Raw genomic sequence first — 14,057 nt, 5'->3', positions numbered from 1 at the left:
TCGGGGACTCCAGCATAAAATATATCTGAATGCATCATTTCTGATTAATGCCGTCCTTCTGTGAAGCAGGGGTTACTTCTGCACGGTGACTAAATTCAAATCGAGTGTGAAGACGGAGAGGATGTAGCATCCAGTGGGAGGCTTCGGATCTGGAAAATAAGTCTCGGGCTTGTTTGAGGTTAAATCTCATCACCATAAGTATGGCATGTCAATATCATGTTTCATAATTAGTCTTCATCAGGAAATTGTCAGATCGATTTTTTTTTTTTGACCCGATTCTCTAGTTTTTTCGTGTATTTATGTTTTGTCTCTGTTCGAGTCCTCTTTAAAGTGGTTAAAGCAATAGAGGGCAAACCTTTTTTGGCAGTGCAGCGAGCTTTTCCTGGACAAGGCCAGAGAGATTTACTTGCACATGGTTTTTCCCACAGTACCAAATTCTGTTTTAGTGCTTGTTCAAAACCTCAAATGGTGTTGCATGTTGGGAAAACTGAAACGCTGCTCCTCTTGTAAGGAAGCAGCACAACACCCACCAACACTGATTCACTGGTTCACCGAAACTGTCAGGAGTGTAAAACGTCAGATGTGTTGTAAAGGCCCACCTGAACGTCACTTTGTGGCCCAGAATTCAACTCCGAACCCTGATCCCGCAGCGATGTTTGATTTCCACCCAGAAGGAGCTCGGCCGACTCCAGAACCTCATGTTCAGCTCTGTCTTGCAGATGGCTGCCAGACTCCGACGTGCCAGATCTGACTTTACACCAGCGCACAAACCAAAGATAAAAATACGATCCGCTGCGAATGAAGGCGCTCCCCCTGCGTGTGCATGTGCGTAACTCTAATAGGTACATGTGTGTCGACTCGCACGCGGGCCAGAGCACAGAGACGGGTCACGGTCGGCAGTTGTAGGGAACCCCTGTGTTGCTGTAACGCAATCCTCCCACGGAGAATGTTCTGGTTTCAACCCTGCCCCGCGGAGTGTGCTTCCACTGCCAGGTACACAGACGCAGCCTCGAGCCCGCGGGGCTCGCCTTGAAGTCGGCCTATATGCCGCCGACTACATCGTACTTACTCAATTTGATATTATATAACAGCCAAACACGGCTCTCGGTTTGAGTTATCTCAAGTTTAGTAGCACAAAAGAGGGGTTGTTTTTAGCCACGGCAGAGGCTGCTTTTAGACATGTCAGAGCTCAATCAAAACAACAAGAGCCCCTTCACGTCTGGCAGTCATCTCCACGCATGTGGCTGCAGACAAAAGGAAACAGTTTGGAACAGTTTAGGTTGATTTTCGCCAAGAAGACTTTTCTTTCTCCATCCCAGGCTCCTCTTTTTTTTTTTTTTTGGTACCTGTTTATTTCTTTTGAATGCAACCCAGTTTTGCACACTGTGTGTCCTTTTGCTTTAGGGCTGTTTACTAAGAAACAATTCAGCGATGTCGTGTTGATTTGAGAGTGTTTTGACGCTAATGGAAGATGTTCAGTGGGAGGAGCCGGCGGTTTGATGAGCTCCAAATGTTCTGCTGTCACTAAAATTCGCAGAGTGTCTCTGACAGGTGATGAGGCTTTTGAGGTTGAGGAAAACACAGGAGGCTGATTTTAAAATGTATTTTTATCTGCCTGAAAGAAACTACCATATTTAGATAAGCCCTTTTATTAACCAAGCATGAAATTATGATCGTATTTGTGTAAAGCACAAAAATCTGCTTTTGGAGATTCTGAAATGTTTTATTTGGTGTGACAATACACACTGATCAGAAACTAGACAAATACTTTGTGAGATTTAGATTTTTTCTTTCTGCATGTCTGCAGGAATGAGTGGAAGTTACCCAACCACAGACATTTAGTAAATAGTCTGGAAGGAGGCTTTGATGTCGCCGACAGCTCAGGGTCAACAGGTAGTGCAAGAATTACTGGCTGGAAACAAGTCATTTTCTTTTTTTGATACAGTTTAAAAAGTCTTTATTCAAAGATATTTTCCATGTCGGTCCAAAAATTTGTAATTCCGCATTGAATTAAAACTTGTAGTTTTCTCATTTGTTCATGAAATTCAAGTCATCGCATGGAGATGATTGTTTTTGGGCGAGACTGAGCCTTCCGACTGAGAAAATGTGTCATTACTGTAAATAATCATTACTGTGTCATCACTGCAGTTTGTTGTTTAACTAATTACAAGGATAACTCTTCCCCCTCCAGTGCTTTTACTTTTTCCTAATTATTTCTTGCAAAACAATAAGAAAGGTGTCAGACCTCTCACTTTCGAAACCGCGAATTTTCCAACATGTTGATGAAAAACGTCCTCTAGATGCTGTGCAGAGGACACGGCGTTTTTGTGTAAGCGTCTGGGTGTATAGACCACATGACATCGCCGAGTTTCTGCCCAACCCATAGGAGTGCATACCGATACGGCAAATGTAAGTGGCTGAGTCAGAGCAAGAAGGTGTCGGCTGCTTCACGTGGAAGATTCTTTTTTTTTTTTTCTTCCTTTCTTAGCATGCTCAAACGCACGTAAGGGGTAAATGTTTCGCAAGGTGTTGAAGTTATTCACTTAAAACCTCTCGTTCGTCCTGTGGGGCCTGTGGAAGGGAGATGAAAGAGGGGAAAAGAAAAAGGCAATAAAGACGGAGTCGGAGAGCTAATCGGGGTCAATTAGCTGCTGTGTTTCTGACCCTGAGACACAAGCAGATAAGAGCGCTGAGTGGGAAAAACGGGGAAAAGTCTGGAGGGGGAAGGTATGGGGATAAAGGAAGGAAGGCTTTAGCATAGCGTGACTAACATGAGAGGAGAAAAAGGGATTGGACTGGCGGAGCAACAGGAGGCCCGAGGTGTGTCCTCACAGCAGTCAGAGCGTCCGAATCCCAAGACGCCGACAGGGTCACACACATTGTGCAATGCATGTTTCACACCTGTTGAACGGCGGCATGCTTTGCCCATAATTATAAGCATGAATCACGGCTTGCCGTCGGCGATGTCAGGGGGGATGAGGGACGGACAGGGAGCGTGGGGAGGATGGGAAACGATGATGGAGAGCAGAGTTGACAAAATAAATGCCCTGAAAGAGTGAGTGGATGAAGAGGAAAAGTGTGAAAATGAAAGCGTCCAGTGGAAGCAAACACGAGGACATACGTGAAGTTCCTTCAAGTTGAAAATCACCTTTCAGCTCTAATTTTCTCAGCTGGCAACCGGAGACAAACACACTGAAAGATCTCCAGCGGTACCGCTCCCACCCACGCACACAGAGACCCAATACACCCACAGCAATGTGAATTTAATCCATATATATATATATATAATTACGGCTCCAAACATTGTCACAAACACTCACACAGGAATATAAAACACCTACACAAACACTCTGAAACCTAAACACCAGGTCCACAGCAAACACACAACTGATACAAACACATTGATGTTTGTGACTGTAAAGAAAGCCACATGTCTTTGTTCTCAAGTTAATGGTAAGGTGTGTGTGCGTGCATGCGTGTGCGTGCGTGCAGCGGATCAGTGCATTCAGCGGTGCAGCCATTCGTCTGAAACTAGTGAGACTTTTTTAAGAGGGTAAAAACGATGACAGTCAGAAACATCCAAAATTAAATTGAAACAGAAGAGGCTTGATTGGCTGTTTGAGATCGCTCTGATCCAGTATGTAAACAGACAAAGCCATCGCCATAGAGACTAATAAATAAAAGAAGAACATTGCAAAAATCTCTGTAAACACTGTGCTAATGGAGTGAAGCTTGGTAACTGTGGCTGGAGGTCATTTTTTTTGTGCTGAGCTCTAAGTCATCACTTACAATAAAAAACTCAACGACCAAGTTAAATAATCATAAAATGTTGCTCATTTCAACTCATTGTTATGATTTCCAATACCTCTGCAGCTTGTGTTAATTAACACCTGGGACACCCAGGACATAACTGTCATTAAAGAAACATCTCACCGTGTCTGTCTGAGCGTTAACGAAAGGCCTTTTGTCTTTTAATTTCCTGCAGTCTGTCAGCACCAGCTCGTCTTGCTATTGGCTGCTGCCATAGCGGCGGCTGCGGATCCGTCCCACAACCTCGCCAGTGAGAGGACTTCAATAGAGAGCACGTACGAGCTGACCAAATACCTGGAGTATCAGCTCAAGGAAATCAAAGACGTATATGTGAGTCTCTTTTGTGTGCGTGTGTATATGTGTGTGTGTGTGTGTGTGTGTGTGATATTGTTATGTTTCATTAGAGTTTCTGATTTGATGAAAACCAGTGAGGAGAATATTGTAACTATATGGAAATATTTGGTTTGGAACCCAGCTCACATGAACTATTTTCTAAGTGTGCGGGAAGCCGTCTGGAGAATCAGGCAGCAGCAAGAAAAATCTGAGGGTCAGGGATGCCTTTTTACATGTTTTTGGAAAAGAAATTACAAAAGTAAGAAGTCTGTGATAAAAATGTTTAGTTATGTTGTTCAAACATGGGTTTTCAGATTTGAAGAAATCTCAGATCTGATAGAGAGAAGTTGTTCAACAACAGATCCAATTTTTAAAGACTAACTAAATATTTGAATTCATAAGAATCTACCCAGCAAATGTATGGGTGCTGATTATCATGAATATTATTACCTTATAAAAACACGAGGAAGATTTGGAGTGGGCTCGTCTGATCAGGCGTTTTACTCTGGAGCTGGGGATTAACATAACAGCTAAAAGAAGAGTTGGTGCCTTTATGAGTTTGTTTGGTCAGAAGTGGCAGTTTTGACTGTTGGAAGCATAAATAAGTGCTGAATGTCATTTTTACTGGCTGCTCAAGCTCCCAACACAACTAAGCTGCTCAAAAGTGACCACATAGCACCTGTTGTTTCAGGTTTTTCTAGAGCTAATGATTTATTTCTATTTATTACTGATAACCTCTGCAAAGAAACTTAAATTCACCCTCAAAAACGAGACATAAAGAACTTTTCTTCACAGTCAACATTTGACCCATTCCTCATCAACATTACTGCATTTGTTGCTTTCCTGGTTGTCTGATTCTTGACTAAAATAAAACAAAAGAGCCATTGCAGATGACTAGGGGAAGAAAAAGTGAGGGCTGGGTTTATTTCTTATAGTCTTTACCTTCTTTTTCTTTTTCTGAGCATTCTTACGTTCGACATGTTAGTTTGCAGCGATCTGGGAATGTGTCTGCAGAACTCTGTCAAGACAAGAAACAGAAGCGGATAATTCAGCTCTGACAGGTTTTATTCAAACCCTCCGGTTAGCCAAACTATTTTGAAAGTAATCTGGAAGAAAAATGAAAGCCAAACAGCAAAGTCATTGTGAGACGTCACAGTTTATGGGCTGATTTCTCCATCCAGCTTTGATCCGGTGCTCATGCATTTAGTCTCATTGTGTACTTAAGGCTTTTTAGGGTCATGAAAGAAACACAAACGTTTAACAACAAGTTTTAGAGTCTGTCTGAAGCAGCTTGAGTCTGTATGATTACCACTTTGCTTATTTTCTGCGGCATAACAAACTTCAAGTCGTTCAATAAGAATGATTTCTAGTCCAAATTATGAAAATTGGGTCCAGGATGAGAAATACTAAAATAATCCTTCAAACTTCTTGGCTCTTCTGCTTTTCTCCTGCAGCTGACCTATCTGGGACCTCCATTCAATGAGAAGGACTTCTCCCCTCCGAGACCCAACAGCACAGCGCTGACTCTGCCGAGCGCCGCCACCCGGCTGGAGCTGTGGCACGGCTTGGAGAACCAGGCCCGGCTCGCCCAGAACCAGAAGGCCTACTCCGTCCTGCTGGCAGCCGTCAGGGAGCTGGCCCGCTCCACCCTCTGCCCCTCTCTGAAGATCTCCCTGCTGCACTTCTGCACGGGTCTGGATGGACTGCTGGGCTCCATATCGGCTCTGATGACCACCCTCGGCTATGCGCTCCCCCCTCAGTCTGCTAACATGCAGAGTAATGTGGGTGAGCTGCAGTACCAGCAGAGGGGGACAGGAGGCAACAGACCGGCTCCTCTCATTAGCCCACACAGATACAGATCCGGATCCAGAACAGAGTCCGGTCAGCGCAGCGGCCAGAGACGGAGCGGGACCAAGGCGGTCAGAGGAGAGAGGGAAGATGGCATGGACGTGACAGAAAGGAGAAGAGGGAGAGAGTGGAGGAGCGGGGGATCGAGGGAGAGGGGAAAAGGAGAACGAGGTAGAAGAGAGAAGAGGGACGAGTCAGATCTCGGGAAAAGAGCTGTGAGCGTAGAAAGAGTCGAGGAAGAGCAGCAAAATGAAGAGGTGGAGAGGTGGGGTCGAAGACTGATGAGTATTGATGATGGGAATGATGGGAACATGAGTCCGTCTGAAATGAGGATAAAGGTGTCGTATCTCAGCTCCGCCTCCCTGCAGAAACAAACCTACAGCCACGAGTACAGCTACAACCTGAACGCTCCCCACCCGGACTCCCTCAGAGAGGAAGACGGATTTATCTTAGATTCAAACAGAGGACTCCCAGTCGAGGAGGAGAAGGAGAAGACAGATGCGTCCTCCTCTTCCTCTGCTCATCATCAGCACGTTCGGCCTCCTCGCTCTCTCCTCCCCCCGACGCTCCAGCCTCCTCTGTCCACCTTCTCCCTCCTGTACCAGATCGGGGGTGAGGAGCACACTCTCCTCTCTCAACCCGTCCCTCTATCTCTAAGACGGGGCACCTCTCTCCTCTCGCCTCCTCTGAATCCACTCTTCTCCTCCTCCTCCTCCTCCTCCTCTTCCTCCTCCGCTACTTCCTCCTCTTCGCTGCTGTCCGTGCGGCCGACGATGAACGATTTCGCCAGGAAGGTGGAGGGCTTTTGGATACTGAGAGAGCTGCAAAGCTGGCTGTGGCGATCAGCGAAAGACTTTAACCGCCTCAAGAAGAGACTCAGAGGCTGAACCCTCTGGACGGGACTGGACACTGAGAAGCACGCGCACACACACAAGAGTGCAGTATATCGGAATCTATTATTTGCACAAAATCTGCGTGGAGAAAAAACTGAGAGCTTTAACAGACAAAAGCACACAAACACGTTCATTCTTCACAAATTCATTCATACCGTACTGGAATACGTGAATGAAGAACCATTTTGATTAAAACAATAAACAAAAAGCGCTCATGGAATCTAACCCACGCAAAGCCAACACATTGCCCCAACTGTCACCCATTTAATGCACATAGCAGCTCATTGAGCAAGGCACGCTGACACTGGGCTGAGTTACCGGACTTCACGGCTCACAGATCAACAGGAATACCACTGTAGGTGGTTAGACACACAGACGGTCGGGGGCAAACCGAGGGACAGGCAGCGAGACAGACAGTGCAGGCATTGAGAGAACGCTGATTCAGTGACCCACAGTTGTGTGAATCAGCAAACGCCCATTTTCTCTAAAGGAAGAGGGAAAAATGTCTGAATGGGTAAAAGACAAAAGGGCGAGGAAAAATGGCCAGAAGGGTGATGAGGGAAAGGAAACGGAGGGAGACGTGAGTCAGGAGATGAGCACTGGAAATAACCAGCAGAGGCGTACTGCTGAGTAATCACAAGTCAACCGGTCAGTTACAGTAACCCTACAACAGCGCTACACATACTGTCCACACACACACACACACACACACACACACACACGCGCACACACATACACACACACACTGCAGCACTTAGTGGCGTAACGTACCATTCCCTTTTCTTGCTGCTCTGGGTGAAGCGATGATAATTAGACCCACTCGCTTTTATTTGAACTGAACACAATTCAGTAAATAGTTTGGACAAAACTCTGAAGATGGATCCAACAGCTGGTTAGCTTCGCTAAGCTTTGAGGTCACAAACAAAATCTGTCAAGCAGCATCTCCAAAGTTCTTTTTCTAAACCATATTTGTTAATTACAGACCAATGCTGTAAAAACAACATTTTGCTGTGTACTGTCCAAACAGAAAAGTCACATTTCAGCCGATAGCACCTCATCACTGCTGCTTTTGCAATTTGTTGTAATTAATCATTGTTTAGACTTAATATTCCGGTTGCTACACAGTCACAGGTACATTTTTTTTTCACAATATTCAAACAAATAACATTGTGTGACCAGAATCAGATAGTGGGAGATTTAATTTTCTTATCATCGAGCTGTGCCCAGCTTGCTGTTTTGCACCATTTTCATGCTTCATTTATACAGTCGCTGTGCTGAAAAGTCATGCACCAGAGCTACAGCTACAGTGTGTGCACACACTAGATCACTAACATGTGCCTTTAGCAGAAAACCATGAACATATTGAAAGATGGCATTTGCAGGCTGTTATCACCCTTTTATGGCACTGATCTCACCAGGAGGCCATATTATCAGAAGACCGAGTTAAATTGACCTGGTATGCATTTGGAGGTGACTCATGGTGCTGGATGGATGAAACCACAAACCTTCCGACAGCAGATTGTTGTTTTTATCTGAATAAGAAAAGTAAACTTATTAATCACGTAAAGTACACAGTTTTTCCTCAACTTAACCAATCTGCGATTATTTCAGCATGTGAGTGAGGTGAACATTTTCATGAGAGTATAGACCTGACCTGCTGGGGTGAAGACATGCTGACATTTAACTTGCATTTTTGGTTAAGAGCATATCATATTTATACCATAGCATATTTATAGTTGATAGAAACATACAATCCAAACACTTTCCAGGTGCCTAACTTGCTGCTAAAGGGTGTTTTTCAGTCATGATGATAGCACACAACAACCACATTGACTTCTGTTGGTCATGAGGTGCTGCTTGGGTTTTCTGAAGAACAAATGGACGATCATGGTGACAATATAACGCCAAAAAATAAGAGAGTCGGTAATGTCATTCCTACGTCAATTTTTTTTTTTAAACTTCTCACAACTTACCTGAACGCTTAGAATTCTTTGGATCAAATTTGTTGTTTATGTTATTGGTGTCTGCATTAGATATGAGACAGATTAAAGGTTATGGATCATTTCTTTACTATTTATTGAACAAGATGTTTATTTATTTTTCTCCAGTGTGAAAATACTGTATTGTAACTCAAGAGAGAATAAATACTAGCTTTTGTACAGAGCGTGGTGTTATTGGTCATTTGGGAGTTTGCTGAGAGGAGAGAATAAAGAAATGCTTATGAGATTTCTGTTTACAGTGGTTTTAGTTTTATAGGGATGGTTTCGGGTGAGTGGCACAAGGGGAGGGGAGTTTAGAGTGGAGGGTGTTTCCTGTTCACGTTCATGCAGAAAAGAAAAAAGATTACAGAGACACGGTATGAGAGAGTCTCTTTTTGTCCGTCCAGGCAAAAAATTTACGATCCCTTCCTTTTATCTTTTCCTCCCACCACCCACTGCATCATCCCACCTCCCATTTTGCTGTTCTTTCTCATCAGACTATCTTATAAACCCGCTCTTCTCCCCCAAAGCAGCCCCTGACCTGACAATGAGGGATTTACATGAGCATGAACATTCACAGGTATGAACACTCCCTGAGTAATCCCCTCAACAGCACGACGTTTGTTGTGTCTGTATTCACCCCCCCCTGCACGATCTCCACGTCTCTGTCTCATGTTATTTTCAAAAGTCTCCCTCATTTCCTGCTCTCACTTCTTTTTTTTTTTTATTCACTGCCTCACTTGTTGTCTCTCTCTTTATTGCTCTTGCTGTCTCTTTCCCACGTGCTCTTGCAGCACCCTGGCTCCCTCTCCTCGCCTCGGGCCAGATATTATAGGATCAATGAGAATCTCATCTCCATCAGCTCCGAGCTATACACCTGCGCCTAACCGCACCCTCACACCCAGACTCACAAACAAAGTCCCAAACGCACAGATGTGCAGGAAAACAAGTGCACCCGCTGACTTCAAAAGCAGCACGAGAGGAGCAGGAAACAACTTAGTGCATGTAGTATACAGTATGCACTGTACACTCCTGACTTTCACTGAATACTTTAAAGGGTTAAAAGTGACAGATGCATGATATATACAGTATTTATGCACATACACATACACATGAGGCAATGTATGCTTTTACATTCAGTCAGCAGTGACTCAGAAGCCACCAGTAGTCAACAAAGGCCGCTTTGTCGGGCCACTGAGTGCGTGTTTATCTGTGTGTGTGTGTGTGTGTGTGTATTGTTTGCCCCTGTGTGGGCTTGCAAGCACAGCACGTGTGTGAATCATTATCTGTATGTGTCAGAACTCTGTTGGAATGAGGCTTGTCATGCACTGCTATCTAACAGCCATCACTCAGCGTTCGACTCCCTCGCTCGCTCCTCCTGCCTGCCTCTCCCTGTCAGCGAAGCACAGACAAATTGCTGTAACTAATACGCAACAGGATGACTGAGCCCTGTTAGTATGACTCAGCTGGCAGGTCCTTTCGATAAGATAGGATACTGAGTGACAAGTATTCAACGTTATTGGCTTGTTCGGTCCGCTGACAGAAAGCCTATGTCTGATTAACCGACTGTGATCTGACACAGCAGACCAGCTGAGCTGAAGATGAAGATGAAGATGAAGGACATTTACTCGCTCATATAGATATCTTCTCTTATTTTTGCTGGCTGCCTATGTTTTCACTCTCCAGTTCAGGAGGAAAACACCATGAGTTTCCCCAACTTCCTCACCTCACATTTGAAAGTGGACTCTTTTGTTTTCATTCAGAAATGTAAAAGAAAATGTAATTACTGGAAATATTTACATAGTCCCTTGTCTATTACAACCACAAGTCATGTTTACTTACAAGGAGCATTTTCCAAAGTTCGGATGGGCTTCAAAGTCCTCTGGTTGAATACATGTAGTGAGCAAAAGCTGAACTAAGCTGAAGCCAGAATGGTTTTCAAAGGATTCCCGAACTATCTGCTGTTGGTGATGAATAAAAATGTACAGTCCTAATCCTTCTTCAATGGATGTGTGATAACCCCACTGTAAGTTACTGCAATTTTATCGATTACAGATTCCTGTTTAAGTATTTAAACATAGCCGGCAAGTGTTACATTTGGGATGTTGAAACCACTTTCCAATGAGACAACATTTTATTTGCTTGCAGATATTTTTCATTGTTCTAAGTTTAAGCTGGGTAATTGAAAACAGTTTTCTGTAGCATCACAAGTTCATAACACTGAATTATGTGGGCTTTGTATAGAGTTTGACAAGTGTCCATCCATCCTGTGTACTTTGGACAGGTCGCCGGTCCATCACAGGGCAAATAAAGAGAGACAGACGGTCACGGTTCACTTAATGTAGACCACGCCTGACAAGCGTGAGTACTAAAAGATGTTATGGAAAGAGTTTATAGAGGAACATATCTGACAAAGATGTTGGAGCTAATCCATTCAAACATAGATACACAAGCATAAAATGAAACAGAAGATATAAAATAAAACATCTGATAACCCTTTAAGTGCATTAATTTGTCTGTTACTATCCACTCCCTTGGCACTTTATCTGCTATGTGTTTGCTTCAAATTTCTCAACATTTGGCCACTGTGGTGCAAAACATGACAAATCGATGGAGTAATATGGTCCAAGGGACTTCAGAACTGTGAAAAGAGTCAGATAAATTTGTAGCAGGTAGCCCGAGACGGTTTGATGAACTGGGACTTTATACTTCATGTATACAAGTTCTTCACAGAACACAAAGTATCGTCCACTTTCTTACAAAGGGACATCTTGACAGGAAACGTTGGGGCTCAATCAGCAATCACATTCTGGAAAAAATCTCATTATTCATGGAACAACAACAAAAAAAGAAAGAAAAAAAAGATTGCTTGAGAACAATCCCCACAGTGTAGCACTGGGAATTGAGTGAGAGATTTGGCTGTTTTCAAAGCCGTAAAATGCACCAAGCTACACATCTTCTCCGAATCTGTTGTGTAGATTAAGGCTTTACGGCTCACCAATGGAAAGTCTGATACATTTTAACGGCGCCACATCAGTGGGGAACAGGAGCGATGAGCAATATTTGTCAGATCTTCTCTGTCAATGCTAAACCTGTTTTATTTTCCTTTTTTCTTTTTCTGTTGCAGTTGACTCTCGTTGTGTCCTCCAAGTGTCTGATCGGCAGCCCTCAGTACACAGAATCTGAAACCTCATATATAAACAGAGTCAGTATTAAACTGACCAAACTCTATGTCCCCATTATGTATTATTCAAACACAGAAATGAATGTAAGAAGACAGAAAATGAAATGACTGACATCCCCTTAAACGCTGGTGTTTTCCTTTAAGACGTACAGATGCGCTAATCGGACCTCCTCTTCTTCCATGTCTGTCTGTCTTTCCCCCGCTTGCTCTCCATACTTTTTTGTTTCCCAAACTTTTTCTTTTTCTCCATAAGTCGCTCTGCCTTTCTTCACCGCGTCTATCAGTGTGACACCCGCTCCAATCACGCCAGCTAAGATTGTGTGTCATTTTGTGTCACTTTCGCCTCATTTTCACCCCGTGTGTCCCCTTTTCTCTGCTACAATCAAACCCTTTCACGCTTCCCTCAAATTCCCCCGGCCACCCCCGCGTTTTCTCTGTCTTTTTCCATCTGTCTATCTCCTTCTCGCTTCTTCTCTCCGCGTCTTTGCTCTCCCTCCCTTTCTGTTCTGCTCACCTGCAGCACATAAAAATTCCTCTTTTCTTTCTCCAGAGGATTGTTCAGTCACTCAGGGATTTACTGCATTCCTCAATGCTTTTTCTCCCTCTTTGTCTCCATATCTGTCTCCCCTTGTTTCTCTCTGTTTTGGCAGCACTACACAGCATTTCCATTCAGCCTATCGTGCCCTTTGTCTTTTTTAACACATTTGTGTACCTCTTTAAAGCCCTTTGTGCTTTCTTTCTCCATCCCTTCTTGTCTTTTCTTTTTCAGATCATATACTAATCCTATACCTGTCATTTCCATGACCCCACCTTGGTTATTATTATTTTTTTCCCTCTGTTGCACCCACTCTACCTGCTCCACCTGGCCTCTCCCTCCTGCTGGGTTTCTGCCATGAGCTGGAACATCCCGCCTCCACTCACGTAGCTGGAAGGCACAGGGTTGGGCTGCAGCTTCTCACCGCTGTTTTGGGGGTTGGCAGGGGGAGGTGGTAGGTGAAGGGGGGCCACTCCAGGGCCCGGGGCCAGGGATGAGGCTGATTTATGAGTTAATCAATCGGCCGTCCGTGTGAGCGAGGAAAACCGCAGAGGTGTGTTAGCCCTTTCATGTCACTGTCTGTGCTTGTTGACTTAGTCCCTTAGGAAAAGACTGGGAGCTGTCACTCCCCGTGTTGTTCAGCTCCTCGACATGTTTTCAAAAGCAATTAGGGAGAAAATGGGTCTGCGTGTTCATTCATCTGATGGTTGAATGGCTTGTATGTGTGGATGTTCACCAGCAGTTGTGTGGGTGTTTAAGTCTTTGAGCTGAAAAACACTGACGTCACACATACTTCTATGGATCACATTTAGGGTGTATTTCACTTCAGGTTTCGTCAGAATCGGTAAAAGCTATACAGGTTAACAACAAGTCTTCTGTGTGATCAACCACACTCTGTAACTACAGAAAGACTGTATTAAAAACCATGTGTGTGACAAGCAGTATAGTGATTTACCACTGGTAGAAACTTTTTTAAATACTATTTGAAGAACAGTTTGACTGTTCATGATGTTTTTCACTCAAAAATGCAAAGAAAAGAAATTCAAGAAGCAACAAGGAAACAATTAATCAAATGTTTTGGCATCAGATGAGATGACAGAACAGAAGTTCTTTTCAAATCTACTTTCAGCAACTACACTCAAGCATGAAGCAAAACTCAAGTCAGTTATGAAAATATGTTTAAAGGATCCAAGATATGATTTGAACACGTGTCTAAACAGAAAGGGTGTTTTAATGTTAAAATAATAGAACGTAATGGCTCTGAACAAATAATTTTTAAAGATTACAGTCCGAGGTGATTACACTGAGAGCAGATGTCCGTCTTTAGTCACCTCAAAGCTGAGTTCAGCATTCAGTTGTCCAGCTTTAAGTCCAGAGAAAACTAAACATTTCTGATGAATCTGTGAAAGCTCAGATTGATTTTGGGCTCAAAGCTCAAAACCACAATTAAGACGAATCAAACAGACTGTACATAG

General features: G+C 43.7%; 1 protein-coding gene across 2 annotated transcripts in view; it reads left to right on the top strand.

Annotated features, from left to right (window-relative positions):
* Positions 1-14,057, top strand: part of clcf1 (cardiotrophin-like cytokine factor 1) — a 29,254-nt gene that overhangs the window by 5,082 nt on the left and 10,115 nt on the right. The window contains exons 2-3 of one of the 2 annotated variants that reach the window (XR_003932873.1): positions 3,986-4,140; positions 5,598-7,542. Coding sequence is in view for 1 of the 2 variants with exons in the window: in XM_030109425.1 (XP_029965285.1) it covers positions 3,986-4,140; positions 5,598-6,878 (1,436 nt within the window). In the remaining variant the exon portion in view is untranslated. Of the gene's footprint in view, positions 1-3,985; positions 4,141-5,597; positions 9,043-14,057 lie in introns of those variants that run through there. The other variant, XM_030109425.1, reaches the window with a different exon arrangement.

Source organism: Salarias fasciatus, chromosome 2 (genome assembly GCF_902148845.1).
Source record: "Salarias fasciatus chromosome 2, fSalaFa1.1, whole genome shotgun sequence".
Taxonomy (NCBI): domain Eukaryota; kingdom Metazoa; phylum Chordata; class Actinopteri; order Blenniiformes; family Blenniidae; genus Salarias; species Salarias fasciatus.
This window is presented reverse-complemented; position numbering and strand designations above follow the sequence as displayed.